This window comes from Andrena cerasifolii, chromosome 15, assembly GCF_050908995.1.
Source record: "Andrena cerasifolii isolate SP2316 chromosome 15, iyAndCera1_principal, whole genome shotgun sequence".
NCBI classification, from domain to species: Eukaryota; Metazoa; Arthropoda; class Insecta; order Hymenoptera; family Andrenidae; genus Andrena; species Andrena cerasifolii.
In genome coordinates, this window is record NC_135132.1 from 9,187,671 (window position 1) to 9,200,720 (window position 13,050).

General features: G+C 43.9%; 3 protein-coding genes across 12 annotated transcripts; all 3 read left to right on the forward strand.

Annotated features, from left to right (window-relative positions):
• Nucleotides 1-77: 77 nt before the first annotated feature.
• LOC143376773 (myotubularin-related protein 10-B) lies at nucleotides 78-4,142 on the forward strand. Of its 9 annotated transcripts, none has more exons than XM_076827423.1 (11): nucleotides 78-264; nucleotides 350-473; nucleotides 583-777; nucleotides 837-992; nucleotides 1,573-1,697; nucleotides 1,770-1,922; nucleotides 1,998-2,302; nucleotides 2,565-2,711; nucleotides 2,777-2,946; nucleotides 3,008-3,181; nucleotides 3,247-4,142. In XM_076827423.1, the coding sequence occupies exons 1-11, from the start codon at nucleotides 185-187 to the stop codon at nucleotides 3,715-3,717; spliced, it is 2,100 nt and encodes a 699-aa protein (XP_076683538.1). In that variant the 5' UTR covers nucleotides 78-184; the 3' UTR covers nucleotides 3,718-4,142. The 9 variants fall into 9 exon arrangements, with proteins under 9 accessions (XP_076683538.1, XP_076683536.1, XP_076683537.1 ...); XM_076827421.1 differs by having other exon boundaries at nucleotides 80-264; nucleotides 2,774-2,946; XM_076827422.1 differs by having other exon boundaries at nucleotides 81-264; nucleotides 2,774-2,946; nucleotides 3,011-3,181.
• A 3,693-nt stretch (nucleotides 4,143-7,835) lies between these two features.
• Xit (ALG6/ALG8 family glucosyltransferase xit) lies at nucleotides 7,836-10,050 on the forward strand. Of its 2 annotated transcripts, none has more exons than XM_076828615.1 (7): nucleotides 7,836-8,062; nucleotides 8,203-8,475; nucleotides 8,551-8,719; nucleotides 8,779-8,988; nucleotides 9,090-9,329; nucleotides 9,401-9,549; nucleotides 9,622-10,050. In XM_076828615.1, the coding sequence occupies exons 1-7, from the start codon at nucleotides 7,929-7,931 to the stop codon at nucleotides 10,022-10,024; spliced, it is 1,578 nt and encodes a 525-aa protein (XP_076684730.1). In that variant the 5' UTR covers nucleotides 7,836-7,928; the 3' UTR covers nucleotides 10,025-10,050. The 2 variants fall into 2 exon arrangements, with proteins under 2 accessions (XP_076684730.1, XP_076684731.1); XM_076828616.1 differs by having other exon boundaries at nucleotides 7,927-8,062; nucleotides 8,214-8,475.
• Nucleotides 10,051-10,788: 738 nt separating this feature from the next.
• Nd-39 (NADH:ubiquinone oxidoreductase subunit 39) lies at nucleotides 10,789-12,985 on the forward strand. Its single transcript, XM_076828619.1, has 7 exons — nucleotides 10,789-10,946; nucleotides 11,124-11,332; nucleotides 11,453-11,746; nucleotides 11,823-11,989; nucleotides 12,053-12,181; nucleotides 12,456-12,645; nucleotides 12,726-12,985. The coding sequence occupies exons 1-7, from the start codon at nucleotides 10,907-10,909 to the stop codon at nucleotides 12,906-12,908; spliced, it is 1,212 nt and encodes a 403-aa protein (XP_076684734.1). The 5' UTR covers nucleotides 10,789-10,906; the 3' UTR covers nucleotides 12,909-12,985.
• Nucleotides 12,986-13,050: the final 65 nt, after the last annotated feature.

Genomic DNA, 13,050 nt, shown 5'->3' on the forward strand with positions numbered 1-13,050 from the left:
AAGCAACCGATTCGAAGAGGCGTCCGAGAATCGCTCGCGAGTAAACGTTACACGATGCTGCCCCGCGCGGTGAGAACACGCAGCCTCAAGGTCCGTAGCCGCGAGCAGAGTGGAACCGAGCACGAAAGCGACGAACGAGGATGAGAGCGTAGAAGAAATTATTCAGGATGATTCTCGCGGAGGGATGCGCCGCGGTTTCGTTAAGGACTGGGAAGTGAATCCTCGCAGTGAGCTCGACGATGCCTTGACTTCCATTCGCCGATAGTAATACGCGGTTCTGCCGAGAATGAAATTAAGAGGGGACTGAGCGCAGCCGTGAGCCGAGGGATAAATTATTTCTATATTTCAGCTCGATGCAGTCAACGGCAGTCGTCCAAGCGTTCGCGATGGAAAGCAAGAGCTGCAACAACTTCATAAGCTATGTGGGCCTCGAGGAACACGAGATGCAGGTACCTGGCCCGCGACGTTGCCATGTAAACATTGCGACATAACCTCAACCTCATAACATTATGAATAACCATTTAACGTGCATCTCTACGAGCGATAGCTCCCGTAATGTTGTTCCGTTCTGTCCGCGCGTAGCCGCTGGGTTCTAGTCGACGGAGTTCTCTGTCGGAGAGCAACATCAAGTTACTACCCGGCGAGATATTCATCACGAAAGCGCAGAGCGTTCACATGTTTGCGCCCGTCAGCGACCTGACGCAGGGGACAGCCGGCGTTCTGTCCATCACCAACTTCAAGCTTTCCTTCATCACGACCGACGACGTGAATGGAGAGGTGCGTGCGGGTGGAATAATCAGGGGATGTTTGTGTACCAGCGGATGCTTTGCTTGCAGGATAGCGCACGCCAGCAGAATCATCTCTACGGGTACATGGACACGTGCTTGACGAATATCGAAGACATTTATATAACGGTGGGGGATAAGAAGAGGAGACTGGTACCTGGCAGTACCGTACCATCCAAAGTCAAGGGGATATTTATTATTTGCAAAGTAATTATTCGCCGGGTCACAGCAAAAATTCGTTGGTACTAATGCTGGGCTCTTTGCCGAATTTTTCGGTATTCGAATATTTGAATATTTCAGTTGCTTAATTATTTGGTGAATATAATTCGAATATCCAAGTGTTCGAATACTATTCGAATATTTAAGTATTTGAATATTCGAATACTTTGGTTGCTCAAATATTTGGCGAATATAATTTGAATATCTAAGTATCCAAATAATATTCGAATATTTAAATATTTGAATATTCGAATATTTAAGTATTTGAATATTCGAATACTTCGGTTGCTCAAATATTTGGCGAATATAATTTGAATATCTAAGTATCCAAATACTATTCGAATATTTAAGTATTTGGATATTCGAATATTTAAGTATTTGAATATTCGAATATTTAAGTATTCGAATAGTTGAATACTTCAATTGCTCAATTATTTGGCGAATATAATTCGAATATCCAAGTATCCAAGTACTATTCGAATATTTAAGTATTCGAATAATAACATTCGAATGTTAAATTATTCGAATAATCCCAGCCCTAGTTGGTACTAAGAGTTTTGGGTTTCAGAATCTAAGGACGTGGTCGTTTTCCTTTAAATTTTCACCCATCGGACAAGTGAACATGCTCTTGACGGCGCTGCTGCATCACGCCTTCCCCAGCAGGCACCACTTACTGTTCGCCTACGATTACAGGTTAGCGTTCAGAGAAATTCGTCTGGATATTAAACGAGGGACCAATTTATGCCCGCTGCTTTCTTATTACAGTGAAGCTTACTACAGCAGTCTCGACAAAGCTGTTCGCTTATTTCGGGACATTTCGGACTGGCACAGCGAGCTGGAACGAACTATGAGTAACGAGAAGTTTAGGAAATTCTGGAGACTGTCTACCGTTAACGTAGACTTCAAGCTCTGTCGTAGGTAAATGCTGCGTACGATAGGAGCTTGATCTGTGTCTTGAATAGCGTCGTAAGAAAATAATGAATTTACTTGCAGCTTATCGCGATACATAATTGTACCAACGTGCATCACTGACAGCCAACTAATGGACGCAGCTAAGCACTTCCAAGGCAACCGTCCACCAATCTGGTCTTGGTCCAGTGTGCACGGCGCGGCGTTGGTGAAAATGTCCGAGCTGTCGCCGCTGGTTACTAATAGGATGCAGGAGAACATTATGTTTGAGAATGTTCGCAAGAGCCATCCGCAGAAAATGGCACCGATCGTTTTAGAATTGAATAAGGACGTCAGCGTGAAGCTAATAGCTGTAGCTTTCTCGAAATTTGCCACTCTGTGCTCGCCGGGTGAGTATCAGGCTAATAACGACGTGGGTTACGAAAAGTAGCACCTTCCATTTTTTCTTACGAAAAACAGCACGGTTCAGTTTGCCACGTAAAGAAACACAGTTCATCGTTTCTGACGAATATTAGCACGTTTGGCCTTCCGCCGCGAAAACTAAACTGTTTTTCGTAAGAAAAATGAAACGTGCTAGTTTTCGTAGCGCACGTCGATAAATACTTGTGAATCGTGGCTGGTTTGTATTTTTATAAGACTCGCTTTTTTCAGAGAATATCAGGCAATTCTGGCTGCAGGATAATAACTTCTACTCGTTAGTGGAGGGTACCAAGTGGTTGAAATACGTATCGTATTGTCTGCAAAAGGCTGTCGAAGCGTGCGAACACCTTCACTTAGGATTTTCTGTTATTTTACAAGGTAATCTTCTGAAACACAAGCGCACAGTTGTGTTTCATTAATCTAAACGCTCTGATTTTCAGAAGGTGCTGGCACGGACACGTGTTGCATCGTGTCGAGCTTAGTCCAGTTACTACTAGACCCTTACTTTCGAACGGTAACTGGGTTTCAGTCGCTTCTGCAGAAGGAATGGGTTGCTGGTGGGCACCCATTCTGCGACAGACTAGGTCACATCGCGAAGAGGAGCTCGGAGAAGGTACGTTAACTCTGTGAAACAGTTAGCCTTCGAACGCAGCTTAAAAGTCCTATCGTTCCAGCAGTCCCCGCTGTTCCTCCTGTACCTGGACTGCGTCTGGCAATTAAGCCAGCAATTCCCTGGGGACTTCGAGTTCACGGAGACGTACCTGACGACCTTGTGGGACGCTGCTCACGTATCGATATTCGACACGTTCATATTTAACTGCGAGAAAGATCGAGTGGCGGCAGCTACAGTAAGCCTCTTCGAAGCTTCTTACTCTTCGCTGAAACTGTTGCGTTAAGAGTGATTGTCTTTCAGGAACCGACCAAGCCTCTTATCCTTCGCAGCGTCTGGGATTGGAGGGAGCAGTTCAGCGAGCAGGACATCCTTCTCTTCTACAATCCTCTGTACAGCCCGCGCGAGGTGGGCGGCAGAGACAAGAGCATAATAAAGCCCCTGTACAGTCTTCCCAGCTTGGAGCTATGGGCCCAGTGCTACTTCCGCTGGATACCCGCGCTGGAGATACGCAACGGTGGACGGAATCACATAGAGCTCTACGCGAGATTGCTGCGGAATGACGTGAACCAGCTGAGGATGAGCGTGAACGGCGACTGCGGCTCGCCCGTCGCCAAGTCCAATAGCTGCTCCGTGCAGATGAACATAGACAGCTTCTACCCGTTCTCGAACAAGAAGCCTGGGAACGCAGTGAGCACGCCCATCATGAACAGCTCCATCCTCGTCACGGAGAGCCTGCTAGACGCGCAATCCATGATCACCGCGTCAGACTGATGTACATACCGCATTGACGCTTGCTCGACAAAGGGTGCTCCTCAGAGTCGCACGAGGGCCCGCGGGGGTAAAGTATTAGGGAACGCTCCCTGGACCCTTTCAGCGGCAAGTGTGCGCAGCATTTGCTTGAAACCGATGGCCACTTTATCTCCTAATATTTATATTGTAAATACAAATCTATGGAACGGTCACACAGAAATCCAATGCGTTTTTATAAACTACTACTGTCCCCCCTCCATGCTTGGCTCGTTTAGTTTCCCTTGGCTCGCCGCTCGATCGCCCCCAACGATCCGTCGCCGAGAGCGCAGTTTCACTTTTGTACTCGAGTCGCATTGTAAAATAGTGGAATTAAGGAAATCTGATATTTAACAACAGGCTGATGTTATATAAATTAAATAACAATAAAACTATTTTTTGTAGAAAAATTACGTGATCTTTAGATTACCTTGTGCTTAATTATAAATATGGTTCACGTATTATCGTTAAATTATATTGGAAATTGTATTGAACGAAGAGGGTGACTGATAAAGGGAACTTTGGCAATTCGGAAATTCAAAAAATCGGAAATTTACAGTGTTACAATAAAGTATAAGGTATATAAAGTCACTATTTTCTTGTGATTACTATCAAGGTTTCCATCATTCCGTCGAAATATTCCGAAGTTAAAACCTGTAAGAAGAAAAATATTTTTAGTAACATGACTTGTCTATTATTGAAAATGGGAGAAACGTTACAACATTTTGTCACGTATGAAAATATATTAGTAAAGGGAATAATTTTATTGTGCAACATGTTGATTGAAATTAGTCGTTTTAGATTTGATATGTTTCCGGTAAGATTTAATATTAATTCCTACCACTCGTAGCACTGTAATCTTATTTTAGAATCAGTCGGTAACGTTGGGTGCGACACGAGAAGCGGCCAATTCAGCAACTACCTACTCTGAAATCTGTTGAAATGCTGTGCGTGTGTGCGTGCTTGTATATGTGTGACATGTTTAGAGTTTAGAGTGTGCCGATGCGATGTAACTAATCTCACATACTGTAACTAGAGCGATTATTAATCGTGTATATTTCTGCTTTACAGGTAAGGAATTTTTACATAGAAGACGTTAAACCGGCTGCATTTTCGACTGGGTTCATTGATATGAAATTTGCACAAGATACTGCTTCAGCCGAACCCAGACCTAACCCAGACCTTTTTTTTTTTTTTACGTGGAGAAATCCCTAACGGATACCCCTAACCCTCACCTAGACCTTTTTTTTTTTTTTTTTCGTGGAGAAATCCCTAACGGATACCCCTAACCCTCCCCTAAGCCAGACCTAACCCAGTTACACTTGTAACATTTCATTGTATTGCATTTCACTTATTTGAATAAATTGCAGTTAAGTGGTAAAAGAGTTTTTTTATTTAACGAGCATTACTTACTCCTTCCTATTCCAAATCACATATAAAAGATATGCTAAAAAGAACACCTAAAAAGATCCTTCCACGCAGAGTGGTTTTAAAAATCTTCGCATTAAAGCACTACTTTAAATATACCATTCACTACTCTCAAACTCTATCGACTTTCGTTCAAGGCTTCTACTTCTCTTCAGAGACGTTACTTAGTGCCACCTCTTTCGACATCATGTTCTCCTGTTACAAAGCCCAATTTTGTGCGTTCTGAAAATTTCTGCCAGATTTTGGCCCAGGTATCAGGAGAACATGAAGCGAACAGAGGTATTCTGAATTTCAGCTTCGAAGGCATCCTCGATTCTCTCTCCGAAGACGTTACTTAGTGCTACCTCTTTCGACATCATGTTCTCCTGTTACAAAGCCCAATTTTGTGCGTTCTGAAAATTTCTGCCGGATTTTGGCCCAGGTATCAGGAGAACATGAAGCGAACAGAGGTATTCTGAATTTCAGCTTCGAAGGCATCCTCGATTCTCTCTCCGAAGACGTTACTTAGTGCCACCTCTTTCGACATCATGTTCTCCTGTTACAAAGCCCAATTTTGTGCGTTCTGAAAATTTCTGCCAGATTTTGGCCCAGGTATCAGGAGAACATGAAGCGAACAGAGGTATTCTGAATTTCAGCTTCGAAGGCATCCTCGATTCTCTCTCCGAAGACGTTACTTAGTGCCACCTCTTTCGACATCATGTTCTCCTGTTACAAAGCCCAATTTTGTGCGTTCTGAAAATTTCTGCCAGATTTTGGCCCAGGTATCAGGAGAACATGAAGCGAACAGAGGTATTCTGAATTTCAGCTTCGAAGGCATCCTCGACTCTCTCTCCGAAGACGTTACTTAGTGCCACCTCTTTCGACGGCATGTTCTCCTGTTACGAAGCCCAATTTTGTGCGTTCTGAAAATTTCTGCCAGATTTTGGCCCAGGTATCAGGAGAACATGAAGCGAACAGAGGTATTCTGAATTTCAGCTTCGAAGGCATCCTCGATTCTCTCTCCGAAGACGTTACTTAGTGCCACCTCTTTCGACATCATGTTCTCCTGTTACAAAGCCCAATTTTGTGCGTTCTGAAAATTTTTGCCAGATTTTGGCCCAGGTATCAGGAGAACATGAAGCGAACAGAGGTATTCTGAATTTCAGCTTCGAAGGCATCCTCGACTCTCTCTCCGAAGACGTTACTTAGTGCCACCTCTTTCGACGGCATGTTCTCCTGTTACGAAGCCCAATTTTGTGCGTTCTGAAAATTTTTGCCAGATTTTGGCCCAGGTATCAGGAGAACATGAAGCGAAAAGAGGTATTCTGAATTTCAGCTTCGAAGGCATCCTCGACTCTCTCTCCGAAGACGTTACTTAGTGCCACCTCTTTCGACGGCATGTTCTCCTGTTACGAAGCCCAATTTTGTGCGTTCTGAAAATTTTTGCCAGATTTTGGCCCAGGTATCAGGAGAACATGAAGCGAAAAGAGGTATTCTGAATTTCAGCTTCGAAGGCATCCTCGACTCTCTCTCCGAAGACGTTACTTAGTGCCACCTCTTTCGACGGCATGTTCTCCTGTTACGAAGCCCAATTTTGTGCGTTCTGAAAATTTTTGCCAGATTTTGGCCCAGGTATCAGGAGAACATGAAGCGAAAAGAGGTATTCTGAATTTCAGCTTCGAAGGCGTCACCTTTAAAGTTGCGAATCGAAGCTGCAGAGGTTTGGAATTTGGATAGGAATATGTAAAAGGTATTTCTAAATAATAATACAGTTCTTTTCAAGTTTTTCCCACTTTATTTGCAGAAAAGGCTTTTACAGTGTTACAATAAATTAATATAAGTATGTAGAAATGAATGCTGATTAATATTGTATTATTATTAAGTATAAAATATATAATTTCACTTCATTTTATGTATAAAATCACTTCTCAGCTTTCCATCATTTGTCTCACTTAAAGTTCCTCAATCCTGTCCACCGAGAAATGTTCCCAAGGTTAATCTGTAACAAGAAGAAAATATTTTTAGCAATCTGATTTGTCTATTATAGAAAATACAACAAATAGATTTGTCTAATATAGAAAATACAACTAATTTCAGGCAAAACATATAAAGAATATAATTATCTTCCTAATTTAAGACAATTCCCCTTTATTTCATGTAAAATACATCTCAACGCTGTACAATTCTACTAACATATCAGTGAAGTACATAGGAAATGTATAATATATTAGTAACTTGAAAAATATTTTTAGTAACTTGACTTGTCTATTATTGAACATGGGAGAAACGTTACAACAGTTTGTCATGTATGAAAATATATTAGTAAAGGGAATAATGCGCTCCAAAATTCTGCGTCTCTTTGTTAAACAGTCACTGTCTCGAAACATCTGCGCCACTTCTCGCTCTTTGATTTGCTCTCCGGAGATGTTACTTTGTGCCATCTCGTTCTCCTGTTACAAAGCCCAAATCTGCTCATATAAGGACGAAAAACGAAAAATCCCGAACCTATGTTTCGGGCCAGATGTGTCAGTATACAGCGCGCTGCATTACCCGTGTCTACCCCCTTAAATTTGTATTAATAATTTTTTATTCAAATAACGCCCAACTCTGCCGTAAAATTTCATATTTTTTGAATTTTCGAATTCCTGAACTTCCCTCTTAAGATAAGAGAAAGAGAGAAATGGACGTTTACAAAGAGAGAGAGGGAGAGACAACAAAGCCGCGTTGGCATCACCCGATAACCTCTCACTTTTTCGAGCAGGGAATGCCGCATAAAGTATAAATGAAGAATGACGAATACCACGAGCAGCAGAAATGTTTCCGAGTCGGAAACGAAAAATTCCGCGAAATGGAACGCGAACAAAATACTGTTACGAGTTTTCGTACTCATCACGTGCCTCAAAGTGCTTCTAATCCCTACATAGTACGTATCCTGAGATATTGAAAAAATACTACACTCTATAATTCACATTTGCGCTTCTCAGAATTGAGGTTATGGTCCCCGCATCGATTCACAATCATTTCCAGTCAAAACAGCATCCTCGTAATCCGCTTCACTTCCAGTCGTTCCACAGATTTCGAGGTGCACCGCAACTGGCTCGCCATAACGCACAGCTTACCGATCAACGAGTGGTACGTCAACGCCAAGTCACAATGGACGCTGGATTACCCACCTTTGTTCGGCTGGTTCGAATACCTCCTCGGTCACGTAGCTGCGCTCGTTGATCCCAAGATGCTGGACGTGGAGAATCTGAACTACGCATCGTCGGGTACTATTTTCTTTCAAAGGGGATCTGTGATATTCCTGGACTTGCTGTTCGCTTACGGCGTGAGAGAGTGAGTCTCCGCAACTGCACAGTTATTACATCCCCATTCCATAATCGAATAGTTATTTTACTGTTCACGCTCCAGAGTCGGCAAAGTATTCTGCTCGTCTTTCGATAGCTACGCAATCTTCGTGGTTCTGTCCTTATGCAACATGGGATTGTTAATAGTGGATCACGTACATTTCCAATATAATGGATTCCTGCTTGGTATTTTGCTACTGGCTATCGCGAATGTCTCTAAAACGAACGAGCAGGTAAATCGATGAAAGAAGGCTGCCTTATCCCTGTGCAAAAATTATAGACTCTGTTGCAGGTTTCCATTCTGCGAGGAACTCTGTGGTTCGCTGTATTGTTAAATTTGAAACACATTTATTTGTACGTGGCACCGGTCTTCGTCATCTGGCTGCTTAAATCGTACTGCATGAACAGTGGCCACCTGTTCAAACGTCTGTTTATGCTTGGAAGCATCGTAGCGATTACTTTGGTGGCATCGTTTGGCCCGTTTATTCATCAGCTACCTCAGGTGGGATAGTAAAACGACCATGATGAATAAAAACTAAGCAATTCCTTATTATAGTCTGATTTTCGAGAGATATATAAAGAAGTAACTATATATCATTTTAGGTGATGTCGAGACTGTTCCCATTTAAAAGAGGCTTGGTGCACGCGTACTGGGCTCCAAACGCTTGGGCGTTGTACATCGGAGTGGATAAAATAGTGTCTGTAGCTTTGAAGCAACTGGGTTTGCTGAACGGTACAAAGGCAGCAGTAATGACTGGCGGTTTGGTGCAGGAGCAGTCGTTCGTGACGTTGCCAACACCCACTCCGCTTGTAACATTTTTATTAACTCTCCTCTCTATGTCGGTAAGTTTAGTAAGCGTTAAGTTTCTGATTCCCAACTCTATCGAGATATTTAAATGCTATGGAAATTACAGCCTGCGCTCTACTGTCTGTTTTCGAGACGAAACTGCGACAGAGAGCCTAAGCAGTTTGTACGATGCTTAGTTATCTGCGCTCTATGCTCGTTCATGTTTGGCTGGCACGTACACGAGAAAGCTATTTTAACTGCTATTATTCCACTATGGTAAGAATGGATTAGAAACTTTCTGTTATATCATCGGAGAAGGAAGTTAAGTAATTCTAACGTGTGTTTCAGTGTTCTGGCTGTGACGAACAAAGACGACGCGAGAGTCTTTCTGATTCTAAGCAGCGCTGGGCACACTGCTCTGCTGCCGCTGCTTTATCCGAGCAACTTAACTCCGCTGAAGATACTGTTACTTTTAACGTACATACTCTCGTCTTTCATAGCTCTATCGAGGAAGTTCGAGCACTGTTTGCTTCACTTCCACGAGCATATGTATGTCATCTGCCTGCCGGTTTTGACGGCGTACGAAACCATATTCCACAAGCTGATATTCAGCAATAAACTACCATTCCTGCCGCTAGCTCTTACTTCGATATATTGCGCCGTAGGAGTGAGTTATGCTCTGATCCTTCATTACCACACGTTCTTACGTTATCATAGCTCTACGGCTGACCAAAGAAAGAAAAAAGAATAATATAAATACAGTGCGGAAGGACTGAATCGACAGTTATACCTATATTCATTTCAGATCCTATCACAGCTCCTGTAATTATCAAGTTACTCTCCTAATCTATTACCATGGTACTCCAAATATTTACTTAGGAGTTAATGAATGAATCCCTCCTCAATCAGTTGAAAGGCATGAGCAGTGGAGCAATCGGGTTTCGCCCGAAGCAGAAGCGGAGCCGCAGCACGGAAAAATTTTGCTGCTCCAGATTTTTTTAATATTCGAATTTTACTTTTTTTTATAAAAGTAGACGAATGAAAATTTGTTAAATTCTAATTCTCCATTCCTCATCATTGAAATAGTATTATATCGTAGGCAAATACCGGCGTTGCCTGAAAACTGCGAAACTGATCGCCAGCGGTGCCATGTGCAAGCGTTTTACTCGGAGCTGGAGCAGGTATTTTATATCGGAACAGAACAAGTATTTTATATCGGAACAGAACAAGTATTTTATATCGGAACAGAACAAGTATTTTATATCGGAACAGAACAAGTATTTTATATCGGAACAGAACAAGTATTTTATATCGTAGCGGAGTAGGAGCGAAGCAATTATAAAATCGGTCTGCTCCAATCTCCTGCACATATCAAACAACAAACATAATATGACAAAATACCACAATCTTCGCATTAACACGATCCGCCAAGCCACGCTACTATATAGATTAATTTCAATTTCAAATTTCACAAGCGAATATGCAAACATGTTTCCTGTATCCTGCCATGTCCTGTCACCAGAATGACAGTGCGTTCGTAAAACACCCTACGTAACAGTTGCGTTCAGAAACGTGTGGCCGAGGTCGCCCCTTGTCAGCGCCACTATCACAGGGTCGGTCGGATGCCATAGAAATGGCGGCTTGGATTCCAAAAACCGCGATACGAGCAGCGAGTAAGTTTCCAAATCCTGTTTATCACCTCGCTTTACCGTTCTTCCGACAATGGTGATCCACCGAGGGCTTCAGTGCGACTGTTAGCGGCGAAGCCACGTGGAGTACTTATAACCGTGCCGACGATCCTCGTAATTATATAACAGACCGATAATGAAGAGCTGCATTGTCTGATGCAGAGAACCAAAATGTGTACGCCACCAGCTACGCGATACAGAGCCGCGGCTACTCCGACAAGCCCAGGATCATCAAGAACCCAACTACAGCCAGCCTGAAGAGGGGCACGGGTGGCCGCAGCTCCTTCAATGGGATAGTCTGCACGATCTTCGGCGCCAACGGGTTTATGGGTCGGTATTTGTGCAACCGCCTCGGGAAAATTGGTACGCAGGCAAGTAACTTGCTACGTGAACTACAAACACTCTTCGCGTCCCTCGTTTCTCGATCGCAGGCCCCCGAATCCAGCGTATTACGCGAGTCTTCCTTGCGTTAATGGACATTCCTCTTGCAGCTCATTCTTCCGCACAGATGCGATCGCTACGATATCCTGCCCCTCAAACTATGCGGAGACCTCGGGCAGGTTTTGTTCCATCCTTGGGACCTGAGGGACGACGAATCCATAATCAAGTGCATCAGGTATTCCAACGTTGTGGTCAACTTGGTCGGCAAAGAGTATGAAACTAGTAACTACGATATGTACGACGTACACGTGGAAGGTGCCAGGAGGCTGGCCAGGCTCGCCAAGCAATGCAACGTGGAGAGATTTGTCCATGTCTCGTGTCTGAACGCGGTGCCGAACCCTACCGTAAGTTCTCCATTAACGAAGCTGTATTAAAGCCTGAGGTTTCGAAGATACTGACTTGAGTTTTCTCTCCCGCAAGCCTATGTTGTTGGAGAAGGGCTCGACGATTCTTAAGACAAAGTGGCTGGGCGAGTGCGCCGTTAAGGAGGAATTCCCGGAGGCCACGATCATCCGACCGTCGGTTGTGTACGGGCAAGAGGACAAGTTCATTACCCATTACATGCATCCGTTTAGAAGATCTCTGAAGTAAGGTAGTTTCTTAGATTTTTCGATCGTTCGTTTCGTCAATGGCGTAATTGTTACTCGCAGGCAAATACCGCTGTGGGAGAAAGGAGAGAAGACGGAGAAGCAGCCGGTGCACATTTCCGACGTGGCTGCTGGTATCACTGCTGTCGTAACTAATCCGCGCACCGCTGGCAAAACTTACCAGTTCGTTGGGTGGGTAGAGGAATTAAGGCTCCTCTGAAGGCTGGGTTTCCTAGCCGCGCCTTAGGGCTCCCACAGACCAACGTGACTATTCGCGGCGCGGAGCGGATCCGACGCGGATCAGATAAGGCTGCCCATAAGCCGCCTCGTATAAAAAACTGCTGAACCGCGGCGGATCCGCTGCCGCCACGAATATTCGCGTTGGTCTGTGGGAGCTTTTAAACTGGAATATCCTGATCGCCTCCGTAGGATTCCGCGTGGAAGCTCCAAATCCCACTTGTTTCAGGCCGAAGCGATACAAATTAGCCGAGTTGATCAGGTGGTTCTTCAAGCTAGCCGCCCACGGTGACGAAGGCGTGGGTTACGTTATAGGGCACATAAAGTATAATCCTGTGTTCCAGCTGAAAGTTTCCTTCAACGAAACAATATACGGCATGTACCCTGCTTCACATTTAACTTGGGAGATGCTGGAAAAGGTGATCATACGTCTGCAATAAATCGCTGTGCGTCGATGATAAGGATAAAGGAAAGTAAATTTTCGTTGCACCTGTTTCAGCATCATCACTCGGACAACGTAGTCCCGGGAGTGCCGACTCTGGAGGATCTGGGCATAGTGCCGATCGAAATGGAGTCTCAAATGCCTTGGGAGATAAAACCGTTCGCGTTCTACAACTTCTATTTGGAGAAGCTCGGAGAAATGACAACGCCACCTCCGCCGAAGACAGTTCCGCTGCAGTAAAAGTTTTGTATAATTAATTGAAATCTAGTGTGAAAATGGAACGTGCTCTGATCGTAATAAAGGGTACTTTCGATCCAGGCTTCGGTAATTCCTGCCTCCGTGCGTCGCTAAGAGAAAAGTTGTGCAGCGCAGCGAGGATTAT

Coding starts and splice junctions, on each gene's coding strand:
- Nd-39 (XM_076828619.1), top strand. CDS start 10,907: ATGGCGGCTTGGATTCCAAAAACCGCGATACGAGCAGCGA. Junction 11,990..12,052: donor CCGTTTAGAAGATCTCTGAA/GTAAGGTAGTTT, acceptor TGTTACTCGCAG/GCAAATACCGCTGTGGGAGA. Junction 12,646..12,725: donor CTTGGGAGATGCTGGAAAAG/GTGATCATACGT, acceptor CACCTGTTTCAG/CATCATCACTCGGACAACGT.
- LOC143376773 (XM_076827421.1), top strand. CDS start 185: ATGCGCCGCGGTTTCGTTAAGGACTGGGAAGTGAATCCTCGCAGTGAG. Junction 993..1,572: donor GGATATTTATTATTTGCAAA/GTAATTATTCGC, acceptor TTTGGGTTTCAG/AATCTAAGGACGTGGTCGTT. Junction 1,923..1,997: donor GACTTCAAGCTCTGTCGTAG/GTAAATGCTGCG, acceptor ATTTACTTGCAG/CTTATCGCGATACATAATTG.
- Xit (XM_076828615.1), top strand. CDS start 7,929: ATGACGAATACCACGAGCAGCAGAAATGTTTCCGAGTCGGAAACGAAA. Junction 8,476..8,550: donor TTCGCTTACGGCGTGAGAGA/GTGAGTCTCCGC, acceptor TTCACGCTCCAG/AGTCGGCAAAGTATTCTGCT. Junction 8,989..9,089: donor TTATTCATCAGCTACCTCAG/GTGGGATAGTAA, acceptor ATATCATTTTAG/GTGATGTCGAGACTGTTCCC.